The sequence below is a fragment of the Eulemur rufifrons genome, chromosome 15, assembly GCF_041146395.1.
Source record: "Eulemur rufifrons isolate Redbay chromosome 15, OSU_ERuf_1, whole genome shotgun sequence".
Lineage (NCBI taxonomy): Eukaryota > Metazoa > Chordata > Mammalia > Primates > Lemuridae > Eulemur > Eulemur rufifrons.
This window is the reverse complement of record NC_090997.1, coordinates 23,952,490-23,966,644: the sequence shown is the minus strand read 5'-3', so window position 1 is coordinate 23,966,644 and position 14,155 is coordinate 23,952,490. Positions and strand designations below refer to the sequence as shown.

General features: G+C 40.9%; 1 protein-coding gene across 4 annotated transcripts in view; it reads left to right on the top strand.

The window, feature by feature from the left end:
• Positions 1-14,155, top strand: part of DST (dystonin) — a 443,403-nt gene that overhangs the window by 38,248 nt on the left and 391,000 nt on the right. For all 4 annotated transcript variants that reach the window (XM_069487494.1, XM_069487492.1, XM_069487489.1 and 1 more), the window contains exon 3: positions 12,815-13,015. In XM_069487494.1, coding sequence (XP_069343595.1) covers positions 12,815-13,015 — 201 coding nt within the window. The remainder of the gene's footprint in view (positions 1-12,814; positions 13,016-14,155) is intronic.

The following is a 14,155-nucleotide window of genomic DNA, read 5'->3' as shown; positions in this document are numbered from 1 at the left end:
ACGCCCCTCTATGCTGCCTTCTGTTTAAGCCTGGTCTCTGTGGTCTTTGAATCATGTAACTCTTTACCATTTCAGAAATCTTGCTATTTGGGTGCTATTTAGCCTCTCGGAATTTGCATTTGGGAAGTTGAAAATACTCCATAGAACATGCCTCCTTATTTCATATTTCCTAGGTTCTTATTTTGAAAAGGACATTGTCTTGGATGTACACATTTTTAAACTATGACCCTGTTTGTAGACATAGTCACTAGTGATACTGTCTGTGAGTGGGTATCTCAGGGCTGCGTGCAAACAGACTGTGCTCACATTTAAAGAATCATCTCTAAGACCCCTCGGTCTGTAATTATGAAGACTGGGTTATGATTTTCTGGTTGCACAGCTATTTATAGAGCCTGTCATTGCGCATGACTGTCTGTGCCTGGGGCTGTGGGCCTGTTGCTGAGAGGAGCTGAGCTCTGGCTGCCGCAAGAGCAGATTGCACTGACTGCTGCTCCTGTTTCTCAGGCAGCCTTCCTCACTTGCCCTCCTTAGCTTTGGATGGAGCTTCGGTTTCTTTCTAGAGCTCGTCTACTCCCACTTTGCTTTTTCATATGGCTACTGTCTCTCTATCCTGTTGCCACCTGTTTGTGATGTATATAGTGCCTAGTGTTTGGCTGTTATTCTCATTTTTTGTATTGACGGATTTGCTATTCTCTAGAAGCTCTTTGTTGCTGAATCTTTTCTGTCGTTGAATGTTAAATGTGGTTCATAAGTGTCATGGATGGCACTATGCAGGAAATCAGACTTCATTTTTGTTTCAGGTCAGCTTCCCAGGGAAATTGACGTTGAGATCCAGCGTATGTGCAGGAGGTGTACTGGGGAGTGCCCTCAGGAAGGACACCCTCACCAGGGACGCAGGATCGGGCTAAGGGAGAAGTTGAATAGTGATGCACATGCAAGAGGCCCCAAGACCCCATGAGAAGTTGCAGAGTTGTCCCTAATTGAGGCAAGCAAGCACTCCCCCTTTCCCATGGACCAGCATTGGCCTGGGGTAGGGAGTGTGACCCTGGATCAGGCTGAGGGCAATTCCCAGATAGGGAGTCAGCTGAAAGCAGCTGCCGCCACTCAGCTGCTGGGGAAATGAGTGTCTGGCTCAGGAAGGGGAGATCTGCGTGGTGCCCCACAGCATCCATTAAAACGTTCTTGTCATAGTGTTGCATATAGTGCAATTTCTACCCTACTTTTAACTTGATTTTAATATGAATGCCATGTTGGTTCCCTACTCTAAAAGTCTTTTAAAAGTCAAGCATATTTATTTTCTTTTTATGGTTCATTTTGGTAAAAAATATAGAGTTGAGGAATTCAGTCTAAGGAAGAACCGGGTGCAGGCTAATTTCAATAAAATAAGCCCTGCTTTACTGGACAGCCAATGCCTATAAACAATTCTCTTTCACTTAGTGGCTGATGACTTTATCCCTAAACACCAAAGTTGGAGGTGGAAAGGGTAAAGGGTTGAAACCTATTATACCAAAAGCAGTAGGGTTGATAAAATTTGTGCAAACTTTTGCTTGGTAGTTACAGTCCAAATATAAAAAGAATCATCAGATTAGAAAAATAATTCAAGTGCATGCTTTGGTAGTATCATCTATGTGTTTGACGAAGCAATATAACAGATGCTGTTTAATCTGCCTAGAAACTACAAACAGATGGAGTAGACATGGCTGCCAGAGGGAAATTAGACTGACCTTATATTTCACAGACTAGGTTGTTGTCAGTACAGATTAGCAGACCAAAACACCAAATCAAAATTACTTTTCAGTCTATGAGCAAGGGTTGGCAACATTTTTCTGTAGAGGACCAGATAGCAAGTTCAGTATTTTTGACTTTGCAGGCCATATGATCTCTGTTGCAACTACTCAACTCTGCTTTTGTAGCACAGAGGTAGCATAGACAATATGTAAATGAATGGACATGGCTATGTTCCAATGAAACTTTGCAAAAACAGATGGTGGTTCAGATTTGGCCTGAGGGCCATAGTTTGCTGAACCCTGATGGAGATCACAGGTCAGGTTGCCTAAGTTTCAATACTAGAGCAGATATTTACTATGTCTTAGGCAAACTTCTAAGTGTCCATTTCCTTATCTGTAAAATGGGCTTTAAAATAGTCTTTACCTCCTAGGAATATGGCAAAAAATAGTAAGATAATGCATGCACAGTGTTTGACACATAGGCTTGATAACTAGAAATTATATTGTTTATGGAACTGTGAAGAATTAGAGAGAGTTAGATGTAGTTAACAGCTGAACAGTGCTGGAAAAGTATTAGATAAATGAGACTTATGTTTGGCTTTGTAATTAGATGTGAAAATAGAACTCTTTGTCTTAGTTTTGTTTGAGGCCCCAAGAGTTTTAGTCAGAAAGGCTCACATTTCCAGAGAAAAGAGTAGACCTCTATGTAGGACTTGCAAAGGAGGTGGCTGTGAAATTGGTTTTGCCACCAGTTCTGTGTAGAGTCTGCTGTTGGTCATCAATATCTGTGTTCTTTTCTTCTGGGCATGTAGCCTAATTTTTTAGCTTCCCTTGCAATTAGGTAATGGCCATGTAACTGAGTTCTACTTAGTGAAATGTAAGAAGTGATGTGTGACATTTACAGGCCTTGCCCACTGAAACCATCCACATATATTCCTGGCTCTTTTTTTCATAAGCCAACAGAGTGGAGAGGACATTGAGGACCTAAAGAGCCACAGGTGGAAGGTGCCTGGTGTCCTGAATGACTGTGCCAAGCAGAGCATCTCTCCCATTTGCTGATCTATGTGTGACTGTGTGATGAGCAAGGCATGAGCTTTTATTGTGTTTAGTTACCGAGTTTTGCTGTTGCTTGCAACAACAGCCTACACTGACAGTTGTAGTCAACCATCACCAGTTTTAGTTATATGGTTTTATCCATATACCTAAGGATTCAGCTTTGAGAGGTTAGAGATGTACTGTTCAATAAAACTTTCTGTGAGAGCAGAAATGTTTTATCTGCATCATCCAATATGGTCACCACTAGCCACATGTGTTATTGAGTACTTAGAATGTGGCTAGTATGCCTGAAGAACTGAATTTTTAATTTAATTTTAATTAATTAAAATATGAATGAAAATAGTCATATATGGCTAGTAGTCACCCTATTGGACAGGTCAAGGTTAGAGACTGGAAAATTTCTTGGCAGTGTCCCAAGCCCCACCCCACACCTTCTTAAGCCTAGTGAGAGTGATATTAAGGGGAGCACTGGGAAAGGTTGACGTGTGTCCACAGAACCTGTGTGCCAGGCTGATGCTAGATCACATATGCTAGTTCCAAAGGGCCAGAGACCGTTGCTGGATGGCTGTTCTTGTTCTGAAAGCTCGGCACTTGTTCCGGAGGCCACATCAGAAGAAGGAGAACAATTGGTTTGGGGAGGAGGAAAAAGAGAAGTTTCATTACTTTGCTGGCAAAGGAGGAAAAATGGTAAACCTTCTCATCTCAAAATCCAAATTTCCTGAACATAAGTAGAAATACGGAGCTTTTAAAGGGAGGGCCTTTCAGTTCTAGGTTATCGTGGTTAACTATTCTAATCGTCCCATCTCTGGAAGACAAAGCCTGTTAACTAGCCAGCCGCTCACCTAGGGGGTTGGTGCAGCTTGGGATGGCTGAGTTATCTCTTTTAACAAAGGATTTAACCTGCCTCAGGAATGCAGGCTGGGCTTCAGTTCCCAAAAAGAGTGGGGGAAGTTTTAAAGAGAAAGAAACTTTTTTCTTTGGGCCCTTCCTTCTGTTACATTCTCATGGTGGAGCAAGCAGAAATGGGTGCACTGGGAACAGCCTACTCTCAGACTTTGTTAGGGCAAAAGGATACAAGAGTATTTCTTATGGATTTCTTGGGAAAAGAGTCTGGAGTCACTTTAGACCCTGTCTAAGAGGAAACCAGAAGGAATGATGCGACCTCATTGGAATGGAACCGTTTTTCATGACTAGAAGTGGTTGGAGGAGTTTTTAATTATCTGAGAATAACCAGAAAAATTATAGGACCTACATATAATTTTATGTAGGGCTGAGAGAAAACTAACCCCTCATTGTGGATTTGAAAGGACAACCAGAATGGAGAATGTAGTTTTCTGAGTGTACCCGATGAGCCCTGCTTGGGCTAATCTAACGTTTATAATTTAAAAACACTTTAAGCTCTTTAAGGGAGGAGATGCCATATCTCAAGTAGTTTCAACCTCAAAGTCTCCTTTGATTCTTCACCCAACCCCTATCCATGGAGGCTTTGTTTTGTTTATCTTTAGGCTCATTTGGATGCAGAATCAGAGACATAACTATATTTTAGGGCATATTGTATGTATAATTTAATGGCAATCTAAGAAAAAGATCCATACTGGTGTCTGGCTTCACAGAGATAAGACTTGGAAGTTGGTTGTGGATTCCCTGCAGTAGTGAGATGTCATAGGGGTGACTCAGCTCTGTTCCACTAGCTGCTGCTTTCCCTTTTTCTCCCTTCACTTAGGATTTCTGTATCCTGATATCCTCACCCTGTACAAAGGCCACACAGCTTCCATCAATCTTTCTACATTCTTGTTACTCAAATTTTGGTCTGCAGGCCATTGACATCGGAATTCATCCCCACAGCCTGTTAGAAATGCAGAATCTCAGGCCCCACCCAGACCCACTGCATTAGAATCTGAATTTTAATAAGATTCCCAGATTATGCATATATATACTAAAGTTTGAGAAGCAATGGTCTACAGAATTCCCTCCCCCCCATTCTCTCTCCCTCCCTTCATTTCCTCCTTTCCTCCCTCCCTCTATGCTAAGCAGGCTAGACTCTCAGTATTTGTCAAACTCTCAAGGGAGGGACTCTGATAGACACAGCCCCAGTGCTGTGAAGACCCAGCAACTGTTACTGGAGGGGTGGGGCACTGTGTACAAAACATGCTCCCTTAGGGAGCAGGGACTGTGGTTAGGGCATTATGTCCAAGTAGGGAATGATTGACATCACTAAGTGATTTTAAAAGATTTCCATTTACAAAACTGCATTTTGGTTGTAATTCATTTGCAATTTAAAAAACATCCAGGCTCTCTGATTGCAAATCAGAGCTTCTGATCAGCAGGAACTAATAATTAGTTGATATAATATCAGTCAATATAAAAGAAACATATTACTAACCTGTGAAATTTTATCTAAAATAAATGTACAATTCCTTAGACTTTTCCAAAACAGACTTTTTGCTGTCATCATACCTTCAGGAACCAATGTTCTAAACCAAAGAATAATTAATTGTTAGAAAAGACTTTAAAAAGGTAATATTTTGTCCCATTGTCCCTTATTTGCCAGGGAATGTGTTCTTTCTGAAAACAGAAAAGTGGCTCTAGATACATTACTTTCTTTCTCCAGCTGACAGGGCAGCTTCCAGGACCAATCTTTTAATGTAGGGCTATTGAAACCACTAAGGGCTAAATTGCTCTAATCCTGAGACACACAGCACTATGGGATACAGTGTTATTATGACCTAAATTACTCACCAACCACACAGTAAGGGCAGGACTGAGTGTTAGTGAGAACAGCGTTTCTCAGACTGTAGTTACATGATGGTAGCATCCGCGTCATTGGAGGGCTTGTTAGAAATGACATTCTCTGCCCCATCCCAAACTGACTTAATCAGAAACTCCAAGAGTGCGGGCCCAGTAATCTGTGTTTTAATGAGCCTTTCAGGTGGTTCTGATGCTTGATAAAGTTTGAGAGCCACTGAATCAGGGTAATGAAAACTCATACACCACGTACACACTCATTGGCTCTAACAAAATAGAAATATATTTGTTGCTCATTTAAAGGTACAGTTGAGTGAATAGGTTGACAGAGTGGCCTCCTTCATGTAGTTATATGATAGAGTCACTTGCCAACTTTAATATGTGACTTTCACAGTTGCTGCGAAGGTCATCCCAGCCAAAAGAGGAGAAGAGCCCACGCTGTGGCTGTGCTACAGAAATGGCTCACATATGTCAACATGTCATTGGCTAGAACCCAGTCACATGGCCTTATCTAAAAGCAAGGGTGGCTGGGAAATGTAGTCTAGCTTGTGACCAAGAAAAAGAGGCAAACTTGAATTTTGGTGACCAGCTAGCCGTCTCTGTCATAACCCCCTTATGAAAATTTCCGAGATTCTCTGTATTCTGCACCTATTTTATACTATATAAACCCCTCTGGAAGTCTGGTGAAGCCCATGGACTCATTCTCAGAATGTTTTTAAATGCATAAAATAAAATACATAGAATTATATAGGAAACCAATTATATTGAAATATAATTATAAATTACTAAACACATCTTTGACAGAGACATGTGTACTTCTTTATTACTGCATTAAATAACAAGATCTAGTGGCAGATTTACTAACTACTGTGACTTTGAAGTAACAAGTATAAATGGTATTTCAAGATATCATGCCACTGCAATTTAATATTTAAGTATCTGTGATTACTTTTGTGGCAAAACCTGCTATTGATACCAGGTTTATGGCCTCCATTCGTGATTGAACCATATGCTAAATTTCAATTAGAGGTTCATGAAAATAAAGACAATTTTCCCCCATTTAGGTACATTGGCTGCCCTCCTCATCTCCCTGAAATTTCATCCATGGATCCAAGGGCTTCTGCTGTACACATTTCTAGCCAGGGATGAGGGGAATCCTTTCCTTTCTGGGGGGCCTTATATGCTTTACAAATGGCAGTTTATTGAGCTTCATAATATTTTTATATAGTAAATTTATATCTTGTTTACCTATACACCTCAGTTTTTCAGTTATAGTAATAACACAAAAGTAATTCTATATATGACTGGTCTGAGTGCAGTGGTGTTTACAACTAACTGATTACAACCAATTGCATATTTATTTGTTCCTTTCTATTCCCACTGCTTCACGTGACTAGCCTTAAAAAAAAAAAACACAAACAACAGTAATTCTACATAAATGCTCAGTGAGTCAATCTGTTAAGTTTCCATCTGTTCAAATGCTTCATCAGTAAACTTGATGGTAGTTTGACCTTATGTAATAATAATGCCTACCTGAAAATGTTAATGTTTTCAATTTCTGCCTGATTTATCTAAATTGTTTATAGAACTTTTCTTATTTTAATCAGTCAACACATATACCTGAGCACTTCCCAGTCCTGTGAATATATGTAGATTAGTTCTGAAAGCATCACTGCCTTATAATCTCCCTGCATAGGAGCAGAGTGGTGAAGGGCACTGGTTGGGGTTAAACCTGGGTTCTAATCTGTGCTTTTCTAATTGTAAGCCTTTACTTAACCTTGAAAAGCCTCAAGTTTGCTTATTTCTGCAGTGGGTATAACAGGCTTCGCACTTAAATGGCACCTAGTAAATTATTGCTATTAATATTTTCTCCCTTTTCATGCTAGGCTACACAGCCAAACAGCCTGGTTAAGTCTGAGCATTTAACCTCCAAGGAAAATAGCTAACGATCTGAAAACATAACAGAAAGTGTATGCATTGGAGGTTTTTGTTTGCAGGCAACAGAATCTGACTGTGACTTAAACCAAAAGAGAATCTATTACAAATAGATGGTAGAACTCACAATTAAGACTCAATGTCTGGTTAGAACAGAGGAAACTAGGCAGCTTCAGAAGGTCTTTGGTATAGCTACTGGAACTAATGAGTTCCTACTGATTTTTTCAGTCTTTACATGTCTCTATTTAATATTCAGAGTCTAAGCAGAGAGACTTTAATTCGTTGAGCCTTTGCCATGGGCCCACCCATGAGATGGGCTGGGTTATTAAGAGGCAAGATCTAGAGTGGGCTGTGGAGCACCTTGACTTAACTATGTGTCAAGACAGCACTAATCATCAGAAAAATGCAAATCAAAGCCATAATGAGATAGCTTATTATGTATTAGGATGCTGTCACCCAAAAAACAAAAGATAACAAGTGTTCATGAGGATATAGGGAAATTGGAACCTTTGTACACTGTTGGTGGTAATGTAAAATGGTGTAGCCACTGTGGAAAACAGTATGGCGATTCCTCAAAAAATTAAAAATAGAATTACCATATGATCCAGCAGTCCCACTCCGGGTATACATCCGAGAATTGGAATCAGGATCCTGAAGAGATATACAAGTTCCTATGTTCATTGCAGCATTTTTCACAATAGCCAGGATATGAGAATAACCTAAATGTTGACAGATGAATGGATAAAGAAAATGCAGGATACACATACAATGGACTATTAGCCTTAAAAAAGGAGATCCTGCCATATGCAGCAGCACGGATGAACCTGGAGGGCATTATGCTAAGTGAAATAACCCAGCCACAGAAATACAGATACAGCAAGATTCCACTGAGGTGTCTGTAATAGTCAAATTCATAGAATCAAAGAGTGGAATTGTAGTTGCTAGGGGCCAGAGAGTGGGAGAGATGGGAATCTGCTGTACAACATTGTGCTTATAGTTAACAAGATTGTATTGTGCACTTAAAAATTTAAGAGAGTAGATCTCATGGTAAGTGTTCTTAACATACACACATAGACACACAAGACTGCGCATCTTGAGAAATTATTACCCAAAAGGTGCTGATGAATCGGGTGGCCTAAAAATGGCAGAAGTCCACTACTAAGAGGCATCCAAGTGTCCCTCACCTAATGGTTAAAGGGTATGGCATCCAGGCAAGATCACATGAATAGAAAGAGAAATGGACTTTATACTGACACCATCAATATTATTAACAACTGTAAGAGCCTATAGCACCACCTACTGTTTTAAAATAAAATGTCCTTCTGTTAAAAGTCACGGCTTATTTTTTATAGTATTTAGGACAAGCAAGTGTCATAAACCAAGGAGCTATAATTCTTTGCAGTGATTTAGGGAAATAAAGATGACTGACCATTGATGGCTCCTGTTGTTTGTAGTGTTTGTAATCATAGCTCTGAACTGTTGATGTGTAAATTGCTGCTGCAAGATCCAGGAAGTAAAGTAGTAATAATAATGATAACAATTTATTATCACAATAACTACTTTTTATATGTTGTGTACTGTTCTAAGTACCTCATATGGATTATGTCATTTAAACAGCATCATAAGCCTATGAGAGAGGTAATATTATATGCATTTGACAGATAAAAAAACTGAGGCACAGAGAATTAATTTAGCCAAGATCACACACCTAGTAATAGAGCTGGTATGTGAACCCAGGTAGTTTGACTCATTGGAGAGTAAATACCTGGGGCTCCCTTGAGCAGATAACTCTTTCCTAATGCTCACTACCTCACATGTGTCCATCCGTGAGGCACACCAGCAGTGTGACTCATCTCCCTTTTTACATCTGATTAATGACATGCTTTTGTGTGCACGAATATATTATATTCACACAAGTAATATACATAGTAATCATAGTGAGTGCTTATTGTACTACTCCATTCCAGGCACTCTGCTAAGTACTTTATACACATTAATTAATTTATTCTTTTCAGCAACCCTATGAAGTAAGTGCTATTTTTCACCCTCATTTTACAGGTGAGGAAATGGTTAAGAAACTATCCAAGATTACATAACTAGGAAATGACAGGGGCAGTATTTGAACCCAGATAGTCTGGCTGCAGAGTCTGTGTACTATACTATTGTGCTTATAAAAAGTTATTTTACAATAGTACAAGTGTATTTGGATATAAATCATTAAGGCCTATGTAGTGGTGCTTAGAATTAGATCTGGGAAAAATGTGAAAGTGGAATGAAAATGACTGAAGTTTAGGAAAGACTGATTTGCTTCAAAATTTTAGTATCATAAATAATTCCACATTGATGATTTTCTTGGGCACTCTCGGTAGAATTTCTCTAGGGTAGATACAGGGACGTGGATTCACTGGGTTATTACTCTCCAGAATGGTTGTACTAACATGTTTTAATGTCTTTTTGTGTTACTTTAAGGGAGTTTTATGCAGTTTTTTCCCCTTAAGTGTTTTAATTTGTAGGTCCCCGAAGACTATTGGTAACAATACAAGTTAGGCAAATTTGGTTGCTTATGACTCATAAGAGAAGGAGAATCTATTATAAATTCTTACCAAAGAAATGTACTCGACTTACTCTGCTATTGCAGAAGCTAGTACATCATCAAGTAACTTGTTCATTCTACCAGCACACACATTCTGAACTAGGATGCCTGCAGGGACTCTGGGAGGTAATGCCACCTAGTGGTCAGAGTAAACTCTCGCTCCTACAGGTTCTCAATCTTCGAAGGGCACAAAACTGCCAGAGAAGCTTATTAAAAAATGAGATTGTTAGCCAGGCATGTTGGCTCACTCCTGTAATCCTAGCACTCTGGGAGGCTGAGGTGGGAGGATCGCTTGAGGTCAGCAGTGTGAAGCCAGCCTGAGCAAGAGGGAGACCCTGTCTGTACAAAAAATAGAAAAATTAGCCCGGCATTGTGGCCTGAGCCTGTAGTCCCAGCTACTCAGGGGGCTGAGGCAGGAGGATCACTTGAGCCCAGGAGTTGGAGGTTGCAGTGAGCTCTGATGATGCCACTGCACTCTAGCCAGGGCGACAGAGCGAGACTGTGTCTCAAAACAAAAAAAAGTAAATAAATAAAGTTCTTGGCATCACCACCAGTGGGTCTAATTCAGAAGGAAGGAAAGTGTATGTGTGCGTGTGTGTGATGGAGGATGTCCAGGCACATGCATATTTAAAAAGCAGCCTGTACGGTTGTTGGTTCTGACATGTTTGGTCCAAACTCTGCTGTAGAATGCAGTTTAGCAGTTGGCTCTGTTCCCTCTTCTCCTTAATCCTGTTCTCCAGCAGCTGTGGTAGTACCTCCTGGGTTATGTGGGAGTGGTGGGGATCTTCTGGGACTATTTTGAGTTGAAGAGGACCAGCTGAGCTTGCACACAGGGGAGGGATGGGAACAGACTAATGTGTTTGGGGATGAGAAGAGCCCAAACAATGGCCTCAGTTTTGCCAGATCCATTTGCATTTCCTTCTCAGGGATTTCTTTTGATCTCAGTGCTACTTTTGACTTTGTGGGTCACCCTCTTCTTTTATATTTTCTCTCCTTCTTCATATCCTTCAGCCTGGTGTACAGGCTGACTCTAGCCCATGTCCTAGGTCCCTCAGTGAAAATCCCCTGTATGCATTAATCTTTCAGTATCCCACAGAATCATTCTCAGGCCTATTCTCATACTGCTTCTCCCCCAAAATTCTTAAATTCCCATCCTTGATGCCTTCATTGCAACCTTTAAGTTTTTTATATATCTTTTAAAATTCAGATGATCCACAAACTCAAGTAGCCTTCTTTGGAGCACTTATTGCTTACCCACCTCTCTTTTTCCACTATTCAAAGCTTGTACCCTCATCCTGGCACATCATCAAATAATATTTCTTATTGTTACATAAATATTCCACCCATTCATAAATCATTTTACTTATTCACTCATTTCTTATGTTGTTTCCCTTGCATGTAATATAAATTCTGTTCATTCCTTAACTGCCACCCACTCAACTAAGCCACATGTAGACTATTCTCAGCTTCATTCATTGATTTCCTTCTTTGAGATCTGCTAGCACTGAGTTTTGAACTGCCCACTTTAACACTCAATTACACATTCCTGTGTGTTCATGACTCTCTGTTAGATTTCTTCTTCTGCTCTCCAGTAAATTGTAAGTCATGAGGACAGAGATCATTTTATGTAATTCTTTGATATTTTCCAAAACTGTTTGCACATTCTCAGATGCATACTATGGCTTAACTAAGCTTGTTCCCATTGTCTGATTGTCTGATGAGTCATTCTTTTTTTTTTTTTTGAGACACAGTCTCGCTCTGTCACCCTGGGTAGAGTGCAGTGGTGTCATCATAGCTCACTGCAACCTCAAACTCTTGGACTCCAGTGATCCTCCTACCTCAGCCTCCCAAGTAGCTGGGACTACAGGCTCATGCCATGATGCCTGGGTAGTTTTAGCAAGATCTCACCCTTGCTCAGGCTGGTCTTGAACTCCTGAGTTCAAGCAATCCTCCCGCCTTGGGATTACAGGTGTGAGCCACCTCACCTGGCCTGATGAGTTGTTCTTATACTCACCTTACTCTAAGAGAGAAGGAAAATGACAATTTTATTACAGACCCCCTATTTGCCAGATACCATGCTTGGGATTTTACACATGTTATCTTATTGAAAAGCCCTGTGAGTGAAATGTTATACATTTTCTAGATTAGAAAGGTTGGACTCAGAAATGTTTAATAAATTGTGCAGCTATAATGAACAAGTCAACGTTTGGACCCAGGCCCATCTGATGGCAAAACCCATACCCTTCATTCCTCTGCATTGCCTCTGTTTTAGTTCTGGATCTTCACTTTATGGTGTTTTATAATGATATGTCACATTCCTGCTTTCCTTCCTTCAAAAAGAGCCTGCTCTCAGGAATGTAAAGTGGCTCTTTACCCTGGAATGGTATTCTGTCCTGCTCTCTGCACCCTGCTTCATGCCCAAGTGGAAATACCTTTCTCCACACATGGTCTGCTTGATACTTAAGTAAAGCAGTGTGCTCACCTGCCTTTTTTTTTTTCTTTTCTCTTTTTGGACTGGCTTTACTGGATTAAACACATTTCTTAATGTAGAATAACCCTGGGCCCTGAACACTGGGGAGCTTTACAGAACACTTGTGGATACACTGTGCTTGCATGTTGAGCCTCCTGCTCACTTTGGAAAGGTAAATTATCTCATTGAATGTAGTGACTTTGGAGCTCTTGGTAGAACTGGCGCCAGAGAACTTCCAAACAAACTCAATACAAATCTGGATTTGTTCGGTTGTGTTTTCTACCACAGGGATTCAGAGCAAGCCCTCGCCATATTAGAAGACGCCTTGCAGCGGCTGCAGCTGCCCGTCTAGAAGAAGCGAAGCCCCTGGTGGAAGTTCACCATCAGAGTGAGCAAGAATCTTCAGTGAGGAAACGAAGAATCAAGAAAAGTAGCCGAGTCCAGCCAGAATTTTATCAGTCTGTTCAGGGTGCTTCAACCAGGAGGCCTGTAAGTAGAGAATTGTCTTCAGAAGAATATTAAACATATAATCAAATTGTGTGGTTGTATGCTTAGTTTTAAAACATTATCAGATTGACTTTAAATAATTAGGTTATCCTGTTGTTATCCCCAGCAAGTACTCCCATGAGTTCTGGCAAGGAACGTGGTTTCTTGGAAGGTGCTAGGGCGGATAGCTGTCAGAGAGGCAAGAGTTGGTCACTGTCAGGCAGGCTGATATACAAACGGGTGAATTCCCAGCCCCATTGGGGTTGGGGGTCTAGAATGAGGACAGGGGCCATAGAGTCAACAAGTGGAAGTGTGGGAATGAAAAGATCAGAGTTGGTGAAGAGGGCAACAACCAAGCTGGTTTCGGGATAGGAGAAGCAGTGAAGGGGAGGTGGGGCTGCAGTCTGGGCCACGACTGAACCTCTCCGGAGACTCTCAAGCCAGTAAGGCGTGTGCTTCCCTCTGCAGCCAGCCCAGGGCGGCTGGGCTATAAAGGTCTTGGCTTTCTCAGGTGTGGCCTTTATATTGTTCTAAGGCAAAACCATTGTCCTTTCCCAACCAAGGGCCCTGTATCTCTGTTGGCTACAGTGCTGCCTGTCCTGGGAAATTGGGGGCTCACCTGGGAGCTGGTCTTCACCTCCTTGTCACTTCCTGCACACATTGTTCTATGTGCTCTGATTTTATTTTCTTCATTGGGGTTCTGGCACAAGAACTTTTTTACCAAGGCTGTGACAGTTATGGATTTGGGGCTTAGAAAATGCCATTTTAAAACCTTTTAAAGTATTTCATGACTGCAAAAATTGTACACTGCTTTAGCATTAAAAAAAGTGCCTGTGTGATTCATCCCTATGCTGTGGGGAGCTTGTTATTGTTGTTTCTCATGCCAACCTAGGGAAGCCATCAAGATGTGACTTGATAATAAGTCTTTGTAAGTTATTAAAACAGAACTGCCCTTCTGTGGGGAGCAACTGTGTGGTGGGTACGTGAGAAGATTGTTAGAAGGCCAGGAGAATGTCTGACTCAGTGACCCGGCCAACAGCGATGACAAGAAGGTAAATTCTTTTACAGAAAGGACCTATTTATCTTTAACCAATTGCAAAATAAGTACGTAGTTGTCCCCTGGTATACATGGGGGATTGGTTC